Raw genomic sequence first — 22,981 nt, forward strand, 5'->3', positions numbered from 1 at the left:
ATGTAGGGACTTGTGTTGTAGAAACAATACCCCAAGAATCACTTTCTTTAGTCACACAACCACTTGACACTATGGATGTTGCAGGAACTAAACTTGTTGATAATAAAAGTGTAAGGACTTATGCAATGGAAATAGAGCTCCAAGAATCATTTCCTTTAGTGGAACCACCACTTGAGATAGAGCCCATCTTAACCATACATGAAACTATATTCGCTGATTTACTCACTTTGATGATTGATGTAGGTAAAATTTCATTGGATATATCTAAAGCTACAAATCAATATTTTCTTGAGCATGTTTGTGGTAGGACATATTTTCCATAGCAACCACATGATGATTTCATAGAAACCATTTGAAGATGAGCATATTTAAGGATGGCTTGAGACCTGGAGCAAGCAAGTACTTGCTCCTCCACAAGCACGGTTTAAGACAGATGTAAGGCCAAGAACCCTTTGCAAGAGGGTTCTAAAATATCTGACTCCTTCGCAAAAGAGGTTTAAAAGCTATCCCGTTGATAAACTTAATAAGGGGTCGAGCTTATGAAATAAGCACTTCTTGAGAGGTAATTCAAGTTTCTTATTTTCGTTTATATTTTTCTCTTGTTTCGTAGTTTTAACCTTTTGTTTTGCTTAATTTCGGAGCAAGGAGCATGATTTCGGAGAGCGGCTCTTGTTATTCTCATTGATAAGACATAAAAAGGAGCAAAAAGGGAGTTCGAGGACAAATTCTAAAGCCACGGGCGCCCGTGCAAGCCTCCACGGGTTGTGCCCAATTTCCAAAGCTCACCACGAGCACCCGTGTCAGGCAAGGGTCGTGACAGCTGGCACAGGTGCTCGTGGCGGAGTCCAACAAGAGTCATAGCGCCCAACTCGAGCGACAGTGCCAGCACAGGTGCTTGTGGCGGAGTCCAACAAGAGCCACAACGCCCGACACGAGCAATAGTGCCAGCCGACATGGGTCGTGCCAGGCACCTGAAAAAAAAAATGATGAAAATAGAGCTTTCGTGGTAAATTTCGCCGAGAGCAAGCACTAGCCATGCCTCCCTTGATCTCCCTTCTTTCCCTTTTCATAACCTTAACCCTACTTGGTTTTTCTTGTCTAATTTTCTGTTGACCTCCGCAAGTGTACGGATATGTCGCAAGTAATAATAAATCCACAGGGACTGGAATAAGCACTAAAGATGTCTCAAAGCGAGTAAGCTAAACAACCAATCAATTGAAACAACAATCCACAAGATATTCAAACATTCAATCAAGCATGGTAACTAAACCCTAATCACAACAATCCACACAAGAAAGAATAGATACAAACAGGGCAAAATCATAGAAATAGAAATGTTGGCAAATCCACAAGAGTTTACATCAAATCTCCATTACAAATGCTCCCTCCATCCTAGAACAAGAGATCTAATCCATGGAACAAGGAAAGAATGCAAAAGAAGAAGAAAAGACAAACATCTTGATCCCAAATCCACAAAAGATAGGGAAGAAAAGCTTATCTACGATGAAAACCGTCTTCGGATCCAATCCTCGCTCCCCGGAGTCGAAACGTTGAAGATCCGCCCTTAGAATCGCCGGAATCCCTCCAAGAAGGTGGAGGAACGCCCAAATCTTCAATTCCCCCCAAAAGGGAGAAGATCCTCCTTCAAATCTTGAAGAAACATTTATATAGAGGTGGGGTTCGGGCGCCACATGGCCCCGAGGCACGACCGTGTGAGGTTCACATGGCCAGAGCCATTTCCTTCTCTGCCAACCTTACACGGCCGTGTGTGGTACACGGCCGTGGCTTGCTTCTGCCAATACTCCCCTTGCACGGTTGTATAGATCTACACGGCCTGCACTGGCTCCGCCTCTGGAAACCTGGCACTATCGTGTGGTGTACACGGCCTGGCTGCTGTTGGCTTCAAATCTTAGCACGGCCGTGTGATGCTCACATGGCTATGGCCACTTCCTCCTCTGCTGCAGCCACACGGGTGGTGATCTCCACATTGCCTGGGCAACCCCCCATGGTAGGTCGTGTGACAAGAATGGTTCCTCCTTCCTCCATAGTAAATTTTGGCCTTTAAACACGAAACCTTCACCAATTTCGACTTCTGTGTACAGAAAATGCACAAAAGCAGATCTCCGAACATAAAGAGTAAATATGCTAAAAGGAAAATTGGAAGTACGAAAGTGCATAGATAAAGCATGTGCAAATGTGAATGTGCGCCAAAACATGCTAAACAAGTGTATACAATCTACGCACATCACACCCCCAGACTTAAACCTTTGCTTGTCCTCAAGCAAAAATTCATATGCTTTACAATGCTCTCATATCCCTAATGCATTCTCCTAACTCTATCAAAAGGTTTCATTAGCAAGCATGATCATGAAAACATGTTAAGTTTGGCTCAAGCATAAGTACCTGTGCACAGTGCGAATAAAACAACTCAAAACTCTTCAAGTCGTCATCAAGTTTGAATTCCTAATGTTTCCAGTGATAGACAAGTAACCAGTGATAGGTACTTACTTGCCACACACTTGGTTCATATTTCTCAATCAACCCAAGGTCTCAAAGGCATGCTCAATCTCAAGAGAAGCTAAGCAGTCATTTCCACAGTAACCTAACTCGGTCTCAAAGGGGTGAGTAGTTAGTTTCCACTCACGACAACTGTTTTTTATATCCCTTATTCACTTTTTTTTTCTTTGTTTTTTCACACTTTTTTTTCATAAGTATTTGCATTGTGCAAATCTTATTCACAAATGTACTTTTAGCACAAATGTTGAGATATTTTGATTTTTCCAAATGAGCTTGTATGAGTTGAGCCTCATCCAGTAACCAAAATGAAGTTTGAGAAATCACCATGGAAACCAAGTACTAAACAAATAAGATGAATCATGACTATTTCAACGATATCAACCATTCAAGCATCAAGTATACATGCAGTGAAGATAAGATCTTTAAGGTCAAGCCAAGACTAAAATTCATCTCCATAGATACTTAGCTTATTTCATGCTACCCAAGATAGAGAAAAAAAAGATACATTAAGCATACTACTAGCATCACTTAAAACATCATGAATCTAGATAATGAATGTGCTAACATTTAATTTTGAAGACAAGAAACCATTTAAGTGAAGTTTTGATGTTCTCAAGATGTATGCCACAAGATTTTTCAAAAGATAGTCAAGTGACTATCAAAACAAGCAATCAAGCAAGACAATCGAAATAAAATGCAAAACAAAAACTAAACATGCAGAAAACAAGCAAAAACTAAAAACTAGAATGCAACAAGAAAAATCAGGTTCGACACCCCCCCCCCCCCGACTTAAACTTTTCATCGTCCCAATGAAATCAATATGGTAGAGGAGGTGGAGGACGAGGAAAAGGATGCCTACGACGTGGTTGGCCAATGGGAAAACTAGGGAAACCTGGAGTTTCGCTCAGAATTATATGATACTCAAACAAAGCATCTACTTGCTGGCTAGTGACACTTATGTTTTGCATAAAATCTCTCATTCTAGCTTGATCCGTATCATAATCCTGGACAAATTCAGCCACTTGACCTTGAAAATTCCTCGTGAATCGAAAGTGTTCTTGTACTTTTCTAAACTGATTATCTGATAAAGAGAAACGACCTTCCAACATTCTTCGTTGGGCATCATGCTTCTCATGAAGCGTTTCTAGAGAAGTACGAAAATCAGAAAAGTCAAATCTGGAGGGACCCGTACCATAGGCAAAAGAATGTCTAGCAGGATCCGAGTGTCCGGAAGGCTGCGGATATCCAGATGTCGAGGGCTCAATGTGTGGCTCTGTGTCTCCGGATATGAAGGGGACATTTTCGGGGTCTACATCAGTGATTACCCAATTAGCTGGGTTGCGAACTGAAGTTGGATCAGGACAAGGAAGAGGTAAAGGAAAACCATTCCTCCTAGGAAATGTGAAACCGTTCTCATCCCGAATAATCATTTTCATAGCAAGACATGCATCCATGTCGATCATATCATTGCCATGAATAACTTCCAACCCATCTAAATCAAGTTCCAAGTTAATTACTATTTGAGTAATCAACTCACCAAGAACTATCGATCCCGAAGACGCCCTCGCAGCTCTCACTAAGGATTGTAGAAAATGAAAACCGGAATCAAAATTGACCTTATGCAACATAGCCCATAGAGCATAGAGTTCTACTTTCTTAACGACTCCATCACTTTCCCCTCTACCAAGAATAGTTTTGCTCATGACTCGATGCAAATATCTAAAAACAGGGTTTTGCATGTGAGAAGCCTTAGCTCTAGAGGGCTCATAGGGATGATCTAATCCGGTGATAGAATTCCAAAAATTATTCCAATTAAACCTAGAGTCAAACATCCGAGAGCTACCGAAAGACAATCCAAAACAAGTGTTGAAATCACTAAATGTCCATTGAAATTCTTGATTCATTAATCTAAAGGTTATCTTGCCAACATAATCATCCTCATTGGCAAAATGGACATCTAGTGAACTTAGAAACTCCAAAACAAGGCGAGGATAAGTAAGTAGATGTGTGTACAACATATCACTCCAATCTAGAAACCTAATCATCCAATCTATATCGTCTCTAATTCCGATCATATCTAAAACGGTTGGGTTCATATACCTAGTACACACGATCTTTCTATGGACAAGAATTGCAAATTTAGTTATTTGATCATCATTTCTAAACACAATATTGAATTCGTTGTCATTACCTTCGTTGCATGAGGTCCTCTTTCCTTTGCCTTGCACTAGTTGTTTCCCTTTGTCTTTGGATGGTTCTTTCCCTTTGTCTCCACCACTAGATCCACCACTACCCTTGCGAAGTCTCTTCAATAGGTTGGACATATTGTCAAGCTTGAGTAGGGAAGGGTACTGTTTAGGGTTGAAGAAACTTGATCTTGAAGAAATAGATCTCGAAAAACAAGATCTTAGGTTAAGAAAGTGGAGATCTTAAGTCTAAGAGAAAAGAAGAATCTAGATCTAGATGAAAGTTTGTGGAAAAGAAAGGGTTTTAGGTCTAGATCTGAAAAGGTTTGGAAGAAAGGTTGAAGAAAAGAGAAATTTTGGAGAGAAAAGGGTGTTGAGATGAGGAGGGTGTGTGGGGGAACACGGCCTGAATCTAGCCGTGTATAGGCGACACGGCCTGGTAAGATTTCTCCACACGGGCCGTGTAGATCTACACGGCCCCTGCCTTCTCCTTCTCGGGTTGAGTCACACGGCCGTGCCAATTGGCGCGGCCATATCCTTCTTCCTCTCGGCTATCCTTACACGGCAGTGTCTGGGACACGGCCTCACCAGCTTCCTTCTCTGGAATCAGCACACGGCCGTGTCTGATGACACGATAGTGCATACTTCTGCACTGGTTCCTTCACACGGCCGTGTGTGAGACACGGCCAAGAAGTTCTCCTCCTCTGAATTCTTCACACGGCCGTATCTGGGACACGGCCATGCACTTTTTCTTCTCTGGAGACTCCACACGGCCGTGTCATGTAGACACGGCCCAAGCATCTCCCTTCTCTGCACCATAAGCCTGGTCGTGTACAGCACACAGTCAGGCTCTGTTTTACTCCACTTGATGAAATTTCTCCTTTCTAGCTCTTCCAATACTTCCAGGCCCATGAAGAAGTCATGGCCAGCTCATGGAAGTGAAATTTCAACCTGAAAACAAAGCAAAAACCAAGTAAAAACACTACGAATGAACAATAGAAACATGGAATGAAACTAACTAAAAAGAACCCTTGGGTTGCCTCCCAAGAAGCGCTTGTTTAAGGTCTTTAGCTCGACCAATCTTGATTACTTTTCTCTTTTCTTTGCCCTTGGAGGACAGACATATTTGTCACTTTTGTTGGGAGGTCTCCTCCCAACATCTTCCACCACATTATTCTCTTCGTTTGGTGGTCTCCCATGAGGATGGAAATTCCATTCCTCCAATTTGTAAATGTTTGCCCTGCTGCAAGCATTCAGAAGAGAAGAGACATGGTTAGAGGCTTTAGATAAATCATATTCCAATCGTTCCTTACCAATCACCAAAGAAAGTTCATGATTTTTAACATCTATAATAGCTCCTGCTGTAGCAAGGAATGGTCTTCCCAATATGATAGGGATTTTTGGCTCCTCCTCTATGTCTAACACAACAAAATCGGTGGAAATTATACTCCCACCTACTTCTACCGGCACATCTTCAACGATACCCATAGGGTACCTGCAAGAGTGATCAGCAAGTTGTAGTGTCATGATAGTAAGTTTAAAATTTTTGAGACCTAATTTATTACAAATAGAATAAGGAATGAGGCTAACACTTACCCCCAAATTAAAAAAAGTTTTCTCAATAAATTGAGTTTCTATATTGCAAGGAATATAAAAGCTTTCGGGGTCTTTCAACTTTGGGGAAGTGTTCTTTTCAAAAAGAGCGATGCATTCCTCTGTAAGTGCAATGGTCTCTATATCTCCTTTCCTTCTCTTATTCGACATGATGTCCTTCAGGAATTTGACAAACTTGGGCATTTGAATAATTGCATCTATGAGTGGTACTTCAACGCATATTTCTTTCACCTTCTCTAAGAATTTGCCAAACTCTTCATCCTTCTTTAACATAATAAGTTTTTGAGGAAAAGGGACTGTTATATTTTGATGGTTAAGTGGAAGAGTCTCTTCAACCTTAGTGGTACTCTCCTCATTATCTTGAATCTGATTTGGTGTTGGAGGAGAGAGTTCTTCCTCAGTGTGCATCCCTTTTGGAGCAGTCACTTGGGGATCTCCCAAGGTTCGTCCGCTCCTAAGCTCAATTTTGTTGCAGTGCTCCATGGAATTGACATCAGGCTTGCCAGATAATTGTCCTGGTGCTCTAGAAGATTAGTAAGCTAGTTGGGCAATCTAACTTTCCAAAATCTTTTGATGTCTATCAGAATTATCCATTCTCTAAGTGAGCTTTAAAATGTCTTGTTTCATTTCATTCTGAGTGAACATAATTTCTTCAAACATCTTTTCAATTTTAGACGTAGGAAAGCCTTGAGAAGATTGTTGCTGAAAATTCTACTGCCCGGACTGAAAATTAGGTCTTGCCCCCATAGATGGTCCTTGATCTTGATTATTTCTATAGGAAAAATTATGATGACTTTTCCATCCAGGGTTGTAGGTATTTGAGTATGGGTTGTTCTGCCTTTGATTGAAACTCATGATTGCATCACATTGCTCTAATTGATTGATTTGTGCAGTGATAGCTCATAATGGACATGAGTCATTTGAATGTTCGGAACTTCCACATACTTCACAAGAAGAAACAACGGCATTGACTGTATTTGAAATAGCTCCCATATTCTCAAACCTTTTTGTAAAAACATCCAGTTTTGCAGCCAATAAAGTCACTGCATCAACATCAAATTTTCCTGATGCTTTTGTTGTTGGGTTACAAGAATAGCCACCACTTCTTTCATTAACCCATTGATGGTGGTTTTGTGCTACGCTCTCAATTATCTCCTCGGCTTCATCCAAACTCTTGTTCATAAGTGCTCCTCCAGCAGCTGAATCAAGGGACACTTTTCTATGATAATTAATGTCGTTATAAAATGTATGTAGCACTAACCACCTTTCCAAACCATGGTGTCGGCATTGTCTGAGCATATTATTGTATCTATCTCAAGTTTCAAATAAAGATCCAGAGTCCGCTTGCTTGAAGCTTGCAATAAGATTCCTCATATGAGCTGTTTTACTTGGAGGATAGAATTTGTCAAGGAATTGTTGCTCACATTGCTCCCATGTGGTGATGCTATTTGGAGCCAAAGAGTTTAACCATTGCTTGGCTCTATCTCTCACAGAAAACCCAAATAATAGTAGGTGCACTGCCTCTGAAGGAACACCATTCATTTTCATTGTGTCGCATATTTCGTAGAAGACTTCCAAATGTTGATTTGGGTCTTCATGCGGTCCACCACCAAACTGATTTTGCTGCACCATAGATATAATTGCAGGTTTGATCTCAAAATTGTTTGCTTCAACTGAAGGCCTTGAAATACTAGATCGAAACCCCTTAGCATAAGGTGCTGTATAATCCTTTAGTGGTCTATTCACCATGATAGAATGTTCTTGTTCTTCTTGTTGTCTTTGTAGAATTTTTCTTCTATGAAATGTTCTGTCTATCTCAGGGTCTAGAGGAAGAAGTTCTCCGCAAAGTTAGATCTTCGCATACACAAGAATAAGATAGCAAAATACGTTTACAAAAGAAAAAGAAAAAAAGAAACTAAATCCAAAGAAAACATAGAGAAGTTAGACAAAAATGTTAGAATAAACAGAGATGAAGAATTAGAATCACAACAAAAAGAATTGACAAAAATGTTATGTAAGAAAGGAAAAACTTATGAAAATAGAATTCTAACAATTAGTTATAACTATGCAAATGAAAAGAAATGTAATGTTTAGTCTAACTCAATTGAAAATCCCTAATGTTATAGCGCAGTCCCCGGCAACGACGCCAAAAACTTATTGACCTCCGCAAGTGTACGGATATGTCGCAAGTAATAATAAAAGATATCGAATCCACAGGGACTGAAATAAGCATTAAAGATGTCTCAAAGCGAGTTAGTTAAACAACCAATCAATTGATTTACAAAGTCTAAGTGTAACTATGAAAGGTAAACAAAGAAATAAAAGAATAAAAAACAAGAATAAGGGCAATGATAAATGTATGTTCTAGGAGTTTTGGTTTCTTTGTAATGTTATTCAATGTAATGATCTACCAAATCTCATTTCTCAATTGTCCATCATTTGTAGAAGGTTGTCGGTTCCCTCTTGCAATAGACAACCGGCCTAGGACTGAAATATATCTAAATGCGATCAATTAGAAATGAACCTTATGTTGTCCTTACACGAACTTGCCTGTCACGTGCGTCCCTCGGAAAATCAACATAGAAATCACTATTTCTCAACCTCATTAGATATAAAGATTAATGCATACAATCTATCCTACCCTCTTGGAATACCTAATTTCCCCTTCAAGATTACCCCTCAAACGTCCTTACACGAGCATGTTCCTGTCACGAACGTCCCTCGGAAAATCAAATGAGGAATTACCTCTACAAGATCCACAAGATATTCAAACATTCAATCAAGCATGGTAATTAAGCCCTAATACAACAATCCACACAAGAAAGAATAGATACAAATAGGGCAAAATCATAGAAATAGAAATGTTGGCAAATCCACAAGAGTTTACATCAAATCTCCATTACAAATGCTCCCTCCATTCTAGAACAAGAGATCTAATCCATGTAACAAGGAAAGAATCCAAAAGAAAAAGAAAAGACAAACATCTTGATCCCAAATCCACAAAAGATAGGGAAGAAAAGCTTATCTACGATGAAAACCGTCTTCGGATCCAATCCTCGCTCCCCGGAGTCGAAACGTTGAAGATCCGCCCTTAGAATCGTCGAAATCCCTCCAAGAAGGTGGAGGAACGCCCAAATCTTCAATTCCCCCCAAAAGGGAGAAGATCCTCCTTCAAATCTTAAAGAAACCTTTATATAGAGGTGGGGTTCGGGCGCCACATGGCCCCGAGGCATGGCCGTGTGAGGTTCACACGGCCAGAGCCATTTCCTTCTCTGTCAACCTTACACGGCCGTGTGTGGTACATGGCTATGGCTTGCTTCTGCAAATACTCCCCTTCCACGGCCGTGTAGATCTATACAGCCTGCACTAGCTCCGCCTCTGGAAACCTGGCACGGCCGTGTGGTGTACACGGTCAGGGCCCTCTTGCTCACTAGAAATCCTGCACGCCGTGTGATGTACACGGCCAAGGCCTTCCTGATCTCTGGAAATCTCACATGATCGTGTGGTGTACACGGCCAGGGCTCCATCCGACTTCAAATCTTTACACGGCCGTGTGAGGTTCACACGATTGTGGCAACTTCCATCTCTGTTGCATCCACACGGCCTGGGCAACCCCCCATGGCAGGGTCGTGTGAGGTACAAGAATGGTGCCTTCCTCTTTTACTTCGCTTGCGGATTTGGCCTTTAAACACGAAACCTTCACCAATTTCGACTCTGTGTACAGAAAATGCACAAAAGCATATCTCCGAACAAAAAGAGTAAATATGCTAAAAGGAAAACTGAAAGTATGAAAATATGTAGACAAAGCATGTGAATGTGCGTCAAAACATGCTAAACAAGTGTATACAATCTACGCACATCATTTTCTTTTTATGATTCAAAGTTGAGGAGGAATATGACTATTGGATAGAAAGGTGTCTTTAGCACATGAATGACTCATACAATTGGCACGTATCACTTGGTAAGCTCTAAGTTCCATCCATAATATATTTTATAATTATTGAAGACTATGAAATCGACGAACTCACTGCGCACCTTCAAGACACAGTACCGTAGTGCATATTGTTTGCAGATGATATTATTTTGGTAGATGAGACACGTGAAGGAGTAAATGCTAAGCTAAAATCTTGGAGGGAAACACTAGAAGAGAAAGGTTTTAAGCTTAGTAAATTAAAAACAGAATATATGAAATTTAAGTTTAGCAATATTAGAAGTAATGAAACAATTGTTAAGATAGGAGAGGACGAGTTGCCGGGAACCGAGAGATTTAAATATTTAGGATCATTTTTACAAAATGATGGAGGGATTGAGAGAGACGTCTTACATAGAATACAAGCAGGATGGGTGAAATGGAGGGGAGCGTCGTGTGTTTTATGTGACCGTAAAGTACCTCTTAAACTTAAAGGTAAGTTTTATAAAACCACTGTTAGACTTGCTATGTTATATGGAGCTGAATGTTTGGCTATGACTCGAGCACATGAGCATAAGATGAGAGTTGCAGAGATGAGGATGTTAAGGTGGATGTGTGGACATACGAAGATGGACAAAAAAGGAATGAGAGCATTAGAGAGAAAGTCGGAGTTGCATCTATTGAGGACAAACTTCGAGAGACACGTTTAAGATGGTACGGACCAATAAATGCTCCAGTTAGGCGATGTGAAACTATGATAAACATGCATATCAAACGAGGAAGAGGAACACCAAAAAAGACTTGGTTAGCAACAATAAAACAAGATAAAATTTATTTAAATATAGATGATGATATAATATGAGATAGAGCTCAATGACGTGTAAAAGGATTCATACAACCGACCCCACCTAGTGGAAAAAGGCTTGGTTGTTGTTGTTGTTGAAGACTATGAAAAGTTCAAGTCTGGGGGATGTTTGTTTGTTAGTTTATTTTAGCTAATAATTAGTTGCATTTGTCTTATTTCTTTTTGTATTATTAATGTTTACATGTCATTAATGCAATGTCTTGCTTATTTGTTCCTTGTAACAAGTTACTCTAGATTTTTATATTGTGATAGTATGCTAGTATGCTTAATAATCTATTTTTTTCTATCCGTAGTAGTATGAAGTGAGCAATGTTTTTATTAGAAGAATTTGAGTGTTGACCTAGTGTTAGGATCTTTTCACGCTATGCTTGACTTTGATAGTAATTATTTCTGAAAATAGTTATGATTCATAGAACCGGACTAGTACTCTTGCTTCCTACGTGACCTCTCAACTACATTTTGGTTACTAGATAAACTCGGGTCATGTCACCTCATTTGGAAAAATCAAAATCCGAAAAAAAAAAAAGAGAAAAAAGATTTTGTTCAAGTGTTGCACTTTGCAATCACTTAACGAAAAAAAATAAGTGATAAAAAATAGTTGTTGTGAGTGAGAATTAACAAATTACTCCTTTGAGATCGAATTAGGTTACTGGAGAAGTAACTGTTATGTTTCTCTTAATACTGAGTATTCCTTCGAGACCATGTGTAGACTTTGAGGGGGACAAATCTGTGTGTGGCACATAAGTGTCTATCGTCGGAAGGATTAGGAACATTATTAGATGACGATTTGACTAGAATTACAAGTCGAAATTAAAAAAAGTTGAGTCGCTCATTGTACTGAGCACGGAGAACTTATACTAAGGTTACACTCAAATAATTTTATTATCTTACTCAGTAGTGAAACTATATAATAGGATTAGACTGATTCACTAGAGATTATGATGCATCATTTACCGACATAAATCTAGTTTGCAGGTTTTACTTGAAGACAAGCAAAGGTTCAAGTTTGGGAGTATTTGATGAATGTAGATTATATATATATTAAACATCATTTATGATATATTTTATTGCATTTCATAAGCGTAATTTGCATTCGCACACTCTATTTCTTTGGATTTCATTACTTTTACTCTATTAGTTCAAAAAACTACTCTTTGCCTATTTTCATTAATAGGACGTGGATTTAGAGTCAAAATGGAGCATCGAACGTGGAGTTGGAGCAAGGAGCATGCTATGGGCATGCTCCTACAGCCAAGAGAGACAGAATGGAGAGGAAAAAGACTCAACGCGGGCTAATTATGTCTCATCATCAAGCTTCATTATCGAGCCAAACACACAAAGCGTCCACGAAGAAAAAAAATTCAAAAGACTCTCAAAATAAAGTTTTAATCAAGGAATACGCTCCGACAATGTCCCATAACACGAGTATGTTTATATGGAAGAAATCAAGGGCAAAACAATGATAAAATGACCCAAACAACTTCCACCACAGCCACTTGTGTTGCCGGGCACGGTCGTGTCAAATGTGCCCATTTTTCGGAGCCAAACACGGGTGCCCGTGTTAGCGAACACGGGTCGTGTCAGCCTCCGGCTCAAACCGTAGGTTAAACTTTGAACGGTCATAACTTTCGACTCGATTGGAGCCACAGGTCGTACTACCTATCAAAATGTAGATAATTTCAAGATCTACAGCTTTGATTCAAGGTTCAACCCGAGAAAATAGGGTCTAAGGGCTGAAAAACTAGTTTTAGTAAAGTCATGTATATCTACAGATCTGGATAGTTTGGGGAGGTATAAAAGAGTCAAGCAAACTCTTGCTTGACTCATCTTGGACCAAGAGACTCCGTAACCCTCCTTGGGAGAGGTTTTTTCCCTCTTGGGAAAATCCTAGAGCAAGCATCTTCTTCCATCCTGACAATTCGTCCACCTCCGAATCAAGGAACCATTCTGAAAACACTAACAATCTTCTCGCTAAGCATTGCTTCCTCTATTCTCTATTTTTGATTGTATGAATGCTTCTCTATTTTTCGTTTGTAATTCCCTTGCAATCGAGTAGTTCTCTTGATTCTAGGAATAGGATTAGCCCCTTTAATGTGTAAATGTTATTCTATTTAATCTATTAAGTTTGCATGTTACTTGTTCGATGAAATATGTGTTAGTGGTCCAGATCTACTATGTAAACACAATCTCGATGTCGAGAGGCACGAGATTCGTATCTCACAGGGATTCAGAGATGGACCGAGGGGAGAACCCAATCCTTCAATCCATAAACAACCAAGACACGGAGAGTCGGTTATGAGAGTAGATCGATAAGTTGCGAGGAACCCTAGGCTGACATAGAGCTTAATTGATCAATCTTAATTCATCGTCACATAATAGGAGTGAGTGGTCATTTAGAGGTTGTGGAATCTCGTGATAGGGTCACCTTAGGAAGCAATCCCTAATTTCGACCGTTTCAAAAGTAGGCAATAATTGGAGTTGTTACAACGGTGTAATTCCAAAAGTTTACATTAGATACAAAGGTTAGTCTACCTATACAAATCACCATTGAGTATAGAAAATCAAACATAGATAAGGTATTTACAATCATTTGGGTGAATTTGAAGTCCTATAATCACTTCCCCCTTCACTCACTTTCTTATCTCAGCTCTCTTCTCTACCTCTCCTTCAATTCTCTCGTATTCAGCTCTCCCACTCTCTATCTTAATTCTCTCAAGCTCACTTGCGAACACAACCAACTGTGATTCTCTATATAACCTATTTCACCATTCTGACTAGTACTGGATTCACAGTTCTCGTAGGATCGATATTTTTTTATTGCTTGTCTACATTTCTGTGCAATAGCAGATTTATCCCATCAAGTTTTTGACGTCGTTGCCTCCGACACAAACTGCAGACCAAACTTCAAACGACTATAACTTTTGGCGCGATTTGAGCCACATATCGTACCCCCTATCAAAATGTAGATAATTTTAAGATCTACAATTTTGATTCAAGGTCTAATCCGAGAAAACTGGGTCAAAGGGGCGAGAAACCAATTTTGGTGGAGCCATGTTAATCTATAGATTTGGACAGTATAGGGAGGTATAAAAGGGTCAACCAAACCCTTACTTGACTCATCTTCAACCAAGGGACTCCACCCCCTCCCTCCTTGGGAGAGGGTTTTCCCCACTTGGAAAATCCTAGAACCATCATCCTCATCCATCCACCTCCGGAACAAGGAACTATTTCCAAAGACACCAACAATCTTCTTACTAAGCATTTCTTCCTCTATGTTTTGGATTGTATGAATGTTTCTCTATTGCTCTGTCTCGATCGTTGGCTGCAGGTAGTGTTGACCAAATGACTTCGAATGACTTGGTCAACATAAAAGACAGCTCATCATACCCTCCCCTTCTGGGCATGATGACTTGGTCAACATTCCAACCACATCATCGGCAGTTCCGTCTTCTCAACTTTCAAACGGGATCAAATTTGGCATCGTCTGTGGGAACTTCGCCTGATCTGGAACGTGAAGATGGATGACATCAAAAAACTCTATCATCATCATAATCCTTGTGGGTTTCGACGAACATATTATATTCTCCTCACTCCACAGGTATTCGGGAGTAAAGGAACCAAGTCAGATCCGCAGCTGGACGACATGTTAGTTTTTCTATTATTATATTTTTTCCCCGACTCCACTAGTATTCGGGAGTTGAGGGACTGAGGCGGATCCTCAACCGATTGGCACGGCTCCTAGATCAGGTATGCTACGGGCTCTGCTCCTTTTTTACGATCACAGAATCTGCTACAACTCCTTGATAAGAGAGTAAGATCATAATTCCTTGATCAAAAACTAGGGCCCTAGATCCTTGATCAGACATTAGGGACATAGCTCCCCGATTAGACACTAGGGGCACAGCTCCCCGATCAGATACTAGGGACACATCTCCCCGATCAAAGACTCACGATACAGCTTCTCGGTCAAGATCCAGGGGCCTCGCTCTTTGATTACAAGCTAGGGGTCTTACTCTCCGATCAAGGACTAAGGGCTCAACTTCCCGATCTGGTGTGCTACAGGCTCTGCACCCTCCAATCATGGGGCTCTGCATCCTCTTACTGCTACAGGCTCTGCACCCTCCACCTATGGGGATCTGCATCCTTTTACTACTATAGGCTCTGCACCCTTCATCATAGAACTCTACACCCTATTACTACCATATGCTTTGCACCATCCACCTATGAGGATTTGCATCCTCTTACATTTACAGGCTCTGCACCCTCTACCCACGGCGCTCTGCTTCCTCCTATTGCTACGGGCTCTGCTCCCTCATATTTCTATGGGCTTCACTTCCTTTGATGGTCAGGGCTCATATTATTCTCTCCTTAACTCCGCGGATATTTAGGAGTCAAGGGATCGACATTATTTCTCTCCCCGATTTCACGGGCATTTGGGAGTCGAGGGATCAAGTCAGATCTTCAGCCGGTCGACACCACTTCACGATCATGTATGATAAAGGCTCTACTCCCTCATATTACTAAGGGCTTCGCTTTTATGAATTTCTGAGCTTAACCTCCCCCGTTCGGAGTCGAGCTATCACCATTAGTCTCGAACCAGAGTATCCCACGGGCTCCGAGTCCACTCAGTCTACGGGCTTTGCACTCGCCCGTGTGATTCACGATCTCCTCTACCGCTCGACATCGCTCGATCGCCCACTCGGCATTCGCCCGATCGTCCACTAGGCGTTAGCCCGTTCGCTCGGTTGGCGTTCTCTCGATTGCCTGATCGGCATTTTTCGATCACCCGATCAAGGTTTACTGTCGCTCGATCGACATTTTTTTGATCACGCGCTCGGAACCCCTCGCTCGCCGACTCTCCACTCGCTTGGTGTTCTCCCGAGTGCTCGGTCAGCATTTCTTCGATCTCCCGCTCGACACTATTCGGTCTTTCGCTTTATTCCGTTTATACGCACGCTCGGCATTCTTCCGTTCGCTAGGCATCCGTTGGGTACCATTCGGCCGTTCGATCAAATTCTCTCGGTCGGCTTTCTAGACTCTCGCCCAAGAGCGAGTTAGAAGCGAACAGGGCTCTCGTGGCTAACGACCTCTCAGTCGGGCATAACGACAAGTCGGTCGGGTTCTCTCCTTGATGAGGTGCTGGTCTTACTTGCTGCTCTATTCGACACTCGTCGCCTGGTCGACATTCATCGCTCACGCCTCATTCGCCACACTGCCCGGCACTCATCGTTCGCGTCTTACTCACCGCTCTGCCCAGCACTCACCGCTCGCGCCTCACTCATCGTTCTACCCCGCATTCACTTCTTGGTTGACACCCATTTTGCTTCTTGCCTAGCATTCGCATAATAGTCTGATCGCTTTGCTCAATATCGCCCCACCGCCTGCTTGATATTGCTCGGTCCACCCGCTCAACATTCTCCTATTACTCGGTCGGCATTTTTCGATCGCCTGGTTGGATTTTACGATCAGTCGGTCGACATTTTTCGATCGCCCAGTTGCAGTTTACTGTCGCTTAGTCGACATTTTCTCGGTCGCGCGCTCGACACCACTCGCCCATCGTCTTTCCACTCGCTCGGCATTCTCCCGAGTATTCGGTCGGCATTTCTTCGATCTCTCGCTCGACACTACTCGGTCTTTTGTTTTGTTCCATTTATACGCACGCTCGGCACTACTTGATCTTTCGCTTTGTTCCGTTTGTACGCACGCTCGGTATTCAACCGATCGCTTGCTCGGCATACGCTCAACACCATTTCTCATCGCTCACTCGGTATTACTTCAGTCACTTGCTCAGCATCGCCATAGCAACTCATTCAACGTTATACGATAAGCCCAGTGATCGGACTCTGCATTCAGGAGAGATTTTGTTTTTCGTTTGGCTGAGTCTAATCAGTCAGACTTGCGCCTCCTTCAACTAGATTTAAAGGGGAGGCTTGTGATATGAATATATCTTGGGACCCCAGTGGAATTAGGAATAGAGGGGGAGGGTATTTTGGTCAAATCACTGTATAGGACTTGAAGAAAAGGAGATGCACTGTTCACAAGGGGTTTTTTTTCTTCGGGGGTCCTTCCGCCGCCATGAGGGTGGAAGGTGGGTGGCCGCCTATTCCGCCTCCGGCGTCATTCCCTGCGATCGCCGCCCCTCACAGTGGTCGGCTTCTCCTACCTTCTCCAGGCCAACACACACCTCTGCCGCCTCCCATCTCATCGCCTCCTCCTCAGCCAAGGAGGATGTCGCTCCCTCTCCACACACCGCAGCCTTGTTTGCCGACAATCGCCAAGAACCGCAGCCATGCCCGCCAATGCCTCTTTCGACTCCTCACGCCACCGCTATTGCACGAACCCATGCGAGGATACCGCCACATGCTCTCTCGCTCTCTCTCTCTCCCGTAACTCGACTGCAGCTAGTGGGTGCTCGTCGTTTCCCTCATTGCTTGTTGGACACTTCACCATCGCCTCCCCGCACGCGTGCAGCCACTTCCACTACCAGACAGACCTTCGGACGTCGACGCCGCCTCCCCCTCTCTATGAGCCGGCAGCACACACTCCGCCTCTCTCTCTATCTCTGAGTTCACCGGCACTCTAACAACCGCCCTTCAGCAGGTGCCACCGGCTACTCTCGACCCATTCTAGCACCGCAGGGATCACTGTCGCACTCCGCAGTCGTCGTCATCGCGCTATAGCCGGCTGTTATCTTCGCGCCATAGCAGGTCGCCGCATTGCCGTCTCAACCAGACACTGCATGAGTTTCTCTGTTCGTCGCTGGTACGACCGACCACACTAGCGCAAGATCAGCCTCGAGCCGTAACCATCCCCCATTGTCGTAGACGACCTCCAATTCATGTTGTCATACACTTCTGATGCCAATCCGGTATCTGATCCACATTGACGTACGTTTTCGACACTGATCTGGCCTTCGAGCCACTGTTATGTTCCGGCCATCGAGCCGCTATTTCGTTCTTTCCATGTCATTGTGTTTCAGTCTGCGTGTCGATGTCATATCCTAGCCTGTGTACCGACGTTATATCTCGACCTACGTGCTTTTGTCATATCCCGGTGTGCGTGTCGCTATTAGGTCCTTGCCTACATGTCGCCTTCTAGGTCCAAGTCACATTCAACTCCGTGTATCCAACTCCTCATCCAGCTCGCATTCAGCTACTCTTCCGAGTTGCGACAACTCGATCAGCGCCACAACCAGCTTACTGATCCACCAGAGGGCGCCCCCTGGGCTAGGGTACGTTCTCCATTCTTATTCTATACGCATTTCCTTATTCTACTATTGGTTCTGTTCTTTATATATTCGTTAGATCTGCCTCGAGCATCGGAGTACCCAGATCGGAACAATCCGGTCGCTGGCTGCGGATAGCATTGACCAGAGGACTTCAAACGACTTGGCCAACATAGAAGACACCTCATCATACCCTCCCCCTCCAAGGCATGACGACTTGGTCAACATTCCAGCCATATCACCGGTAGTTCCGTCTTCTCAACTTTCAGACAGGATCAGTCACATAATGGGAGTGGTCATTTAGGGGTTGTGGGATCTCGTGATAGGGTCTCTATAGGAAGCAATTCCTAATTTTGACCATTCTGAAAGTAGGAGATAATTGAAGTTAATATGCCGGTGTAGTTTCAAATGATTACATCGGATACAAAGGTTAGTCTACCTTCACGAATCAACATTGAGGATAGGAAACCAAATATAGATTAGGTGTTTACAATCATTTAGATAAAACCAAAGTCTTAGAATCACTTCCCCTTCCCTCACTTTTCTAACTCAGCTCTCTTCTCTATCTCTCCCTCAATTCTCTCGTGCTCAGCTCTCCCACTCTCTCACTCCCTCTCTCTCTCAATTCTCTCAAGCTCCCTTGCGAACACAACCACCTGTGATTATCTAGATAACCTATTTTATCATTCTGACTAGTACTTGATTCATAGTCCTCGTGAGATCGATATCTTTTTATTAGTTGACGATATTTCCATGCACTTACTGATTTATTCTATTGTCGGGGATAATTATTCGTAATGTGGCATAATGGTAGAATTTGAGTTTTTATTTAACAAATTATTCGTAATGTGATTAAGTGAATATAGTTGTGGATATTAAAACATTTCTTGTGATTTATATTATGGTTGTATAGCAACTTCCCACTTAACAAGTACCCAATAGACCATCAAACCCTAATCATGAGGAGCCATGGCCTACAAACGAGTATGGGGACAAACTTGGGGTGTGACATACACATTGATTTGTAGCCTTAGTTGGCGACAATATAGCAGTGAGAAAACAAAATTTATGTTAACATCAATTTATGGGGAAAAAAAGGTTGTAACTTGACTAGATATATTAATTATAATTATAATTTTTATCTTTTCCCATTTATTCTTTCCTTGGCATGATGTCACATAAGCAATATCACTGGATAGCTCGCTCAAGTGAGAATGAAACATAGCAGATCCTACAAGGTGCATATAACACAAGTAGATGTGATATTTGCTGGGTGTATGCAGCAAAAGGTGGTGCAGATGGATAGCAAACTTAAACATTAGAATGGATAGTTTTTCTTACGTCAAGTGCAATTCTCAAATTCACATCCACAACCAAGCATGGCTCTGAATTATCAGCCTCCCAAGTTATATGATTTCTCATAAATGCTGCAGGAAAAGAACATATCATAGAAGTATGATAAGATGCCGATGAAACCACATTAATATCAAGTTATGTATAAAAGACCTCTGGTTTCTATATGTATTTCAAAAACATCTCGTATTGTTTTTATGCCTAAACCAGTTCATTTGCGCATTCTGACATTGGACATGTTGGGTTGAGCTTTGGGCCCACACTAGAAGTTAACACCCAAAAAGTTTTATCCTTCAACCTTGTACTTACCTAACTTAATTTTGGCGACCATGACAAATGTTGAGAGCTCAAGAAACCAAGGCAGGGATGACATTTTTAATATCTTTGCCACATTTTATTAAGGATGAGATCAGTAGGAGTAATCTCTGTTGCAGTTCTTCTCTTTGATCTCCCTTTTTTATCACACACCGCCACATGCATTGTTACCCTCTTCCACTATGAGAGACATGAGCAAGCAGTAGTCCAGTCTCCCATTTCACCAGTGAGTCCAATCTCACCTATGCAGCAGTGCTTCTTTCTCTTCCATGCCATCAGTGTGCCCCAAAGTTTTCCTTGCATCCCAGCTGATCAACCGGTTATTGTAGTTCCGTGACCTTATCTCTATGGGTACTGGGTAGCACGTGCTATGCAGAGTTTGGTAGATTGGTTTGAGCAAACGAAGGTGTGGTTAGGGCTTATGACTTCTTTAGGCGTCCCAATCCTAAGAAGCCCTGGGTGGGGACAGTGTGGAATCCCTACATCCAACTTAGCCATGCAGTTATGCTTCGGATGCTAGGTTAGAGGCAACTTCCCACCAAAGGCAGATTGAACTACTTGAGGATTGGTGTTGTGTCTTTTGTAGGCGAGAAATGGAGTCACAAGAGCACTTGTTCTTTGGGTGCCCTCCTATAATGATCTTATGACGGTGGGTCAAAGAGTGACTGCATATAGGGCAGGAAATGTCTACCTATCGGCAGATGCTACGAGTCTTTGAGTGTGTCTTCAGAGGAGGTTGTTTCTAAGGCTAGAGTGAGAAATTTTTAGAAACGTACAGATCCATGTCTATCGGACTTTGGGAGTGTACATAAGACGCTATTTCTGGATATTATACCTTGGTCTTACTTTGATATATATATTTTACTTATAAAAAAAATTGGTCAAAGGACATGTAACCTCCCTTGGGTTAGTGTGGTATGCCCAACAACAAACAATAATTATATCAAGGGGATTGTAGTAGGGCTATGACAAGCTGAGTATATATTGTAAATAAGGATAATTATGTTTTAAAAAAATATGTTTTTAAAGAGTTAACTCAGTGATCATCATTTTACGGAAGTATTTAGAGGTGACAATTGCTTCTGGGATATTAAGAAGTTTTGGTATAGAAGGTGAAATAGTCTAATTAATAATCTAGTCCTTAATATGTAAAGCTTAAGTCTATAAAAGAAAAGTAATTTTTAATGTATTTTCACCTTGAAATAATGAAATTCCTTTTTGTTATTTATTTTTTGTATGAGATAGTTATCCTTTTTTCTTTATCTTTTTTAATCTAGCACTGGGACCCTTCGAGCCGACTAATCCTGGAAATGACCGACCCATGAAATTTCCCAACGATCCAACAAAAAATTCTAGTGGTCATCAAAGTCAATCCAATATCCAAGTTTGTGATTCCACTAGAGGAAAATATCCTGCAATACTCGTAGTTGAAATCGAACCGTGAGTGCTTAGGAGACTCCATGGGCGCCCTACTGCTACACTATAGGTCAGGGCATGAGATAGTTATCCTAGTACTTTAGCTTTGACAATTTAAGATTCAATTTTGGTGTCGCATCAAGTTTCAACATTCATATTCCATCCCCCTAAGTCGTCTTCACCTTATGCATCCATCCATCCACCACCTCTTCCGTGCCACACCACCACTTATCCATCATCAACATCTCACGTCCATCATAATATTCCCAATGGTGACAATTTTGCCACTAGTGCTCTTTGTTCGCCGCAAGTAAAAATCCCCAGCCACAACACCACTAGTCTCATCTACACTATTAACCACTAACAAACCTCCCTTGCATGTGTCTGACCTTGTTGACATACACTCTTGGCGTTGGCTCTATCCAAATAGTTAACATTAGCCCCTCCTTTGTGACTCTAAGTTGATGTCGGCAACCTAATCTTTAAGATGGCACTGCTCTACCATCACTGAATCAGTAAAAGATCTGGACTATGATGAGGAGCAAACTCTCTAAATTTATTCTCCTACTTCTAGTCGTCCTTTAGAGACCCTCTTCAAGGTAGATTGTTTGCTCCATAGTCTTTCTTGCCTCTAACCATTGATAGTTCCAACAATGCCTCTTGGTTGCTTGATCTTATTGTGAAACTACTCGCAAGGCTGCCTAGAGCTTTAAGTGGAGAAGAATCTACATAGGTTACATCAAAAGGTCTTTAACACAATCTAGCTTATCTCCCCTATGGGTATACAATGCTACTAATGCAATTGAAAGGCTATGACAGATAAGTTGATCCTGGCAGGTCGCCGAGAAAGATAACTCAATCCTGGCAATGAAAGATAAGTCAATCTTGGTCGGGCGGTCTGGAGAGATGGCTAGGTCTCGACCGGCCGTCCGATAAAGATGATTCAATCTTAGCTGAAAAGTCAAGAAAAATAAGATGAAAGTAGCGGTTGGGAGAGATAGCTCGATCCCGATTGGACAGTCAGGAGAGATCATAGTTGTGAAAGGCTCGCCCCTAGCTACACCTAAGCACAAGACGCAACCAGGCACGCCTGGGTAGTAATTCAGGCACAATACTTGAAAAAAGCACGCTTAAGCACATGCCTTTTAAAGGCGACAGGCACATGTACAGCATAATTTTTCAACTTATTGAAGTAAATTTCTTTTAAAGGTCAATCCTCACAGCGGTCGCAAAGGCGTCGCGCAAGCCACATGGCCACAATGGCTATAGAGGCGCCGCGTGAGCCCCGTGGCTATTGTGAACATGTCACGAGAGCCTCGTGACTATGATAGAGGCATCACACGAGCCCTATGGCGGACAGTCGTACGAGCCCTGTGGTAAACAGTCGTGCAAGCCCTATGTCCACTACGATGCGTCACGCGAGTCCCGCAATTGTGGGCGGTGATTATCAGGAAGTAAATTAGTAAATTATCTTTTAATTAAATAAAATTCAAGTTAATAATTTCAATCAAGTCCTAACTATAGTATGGATAATTTAAATAAATTTAATTAAACTAATAAAATTATCTATATATATTCCT

General features: G+C 42.0%; 1 protein-coding gene across 3 annotated transcripts in view; it reads right to left on the bottom strand.

The window, feature by feature from the left end:
* Positions 1 to 22,981, bottom strand: part of LOC122028760 — a 43,974-nt gene that overhangs the window by 11,344 nt on the left and 9,649 nt on the right. Inside the window, exon 5 of one of the 3 annotated variants that reach the window (XM_042587633.1) lies at positions 19,659 to 19,744. The exons of the other annotated variants lie outside the window; for them this stretch is intronic. Within the exon in view, the coding sequence (XP_042443567.1) occupies positions 19,659 to 19,744 (86 nt within the window). The remainder of the gene's footprint in view (positions 1 to 19,658; positions 19,745 to 22,981) is intronic. 3 annotated transcript variants of the gene reach the window in all.

This window comes from Zingiber officinale, chromosome 10B (genome assembly GCF_018446385.1).
Source record: "Zingiber officinale cultivar Zhangliang chromosome 10B, Zo_v1.1, whole genome shotgun sequence".
Classification (NCBI taxonomy): Eukaryota; Viridiplantae; Streptophyta; class Magnoliopsida; order Zingiberales; family Zingiberaceae; genus Zingiber; species Zingiber officinale.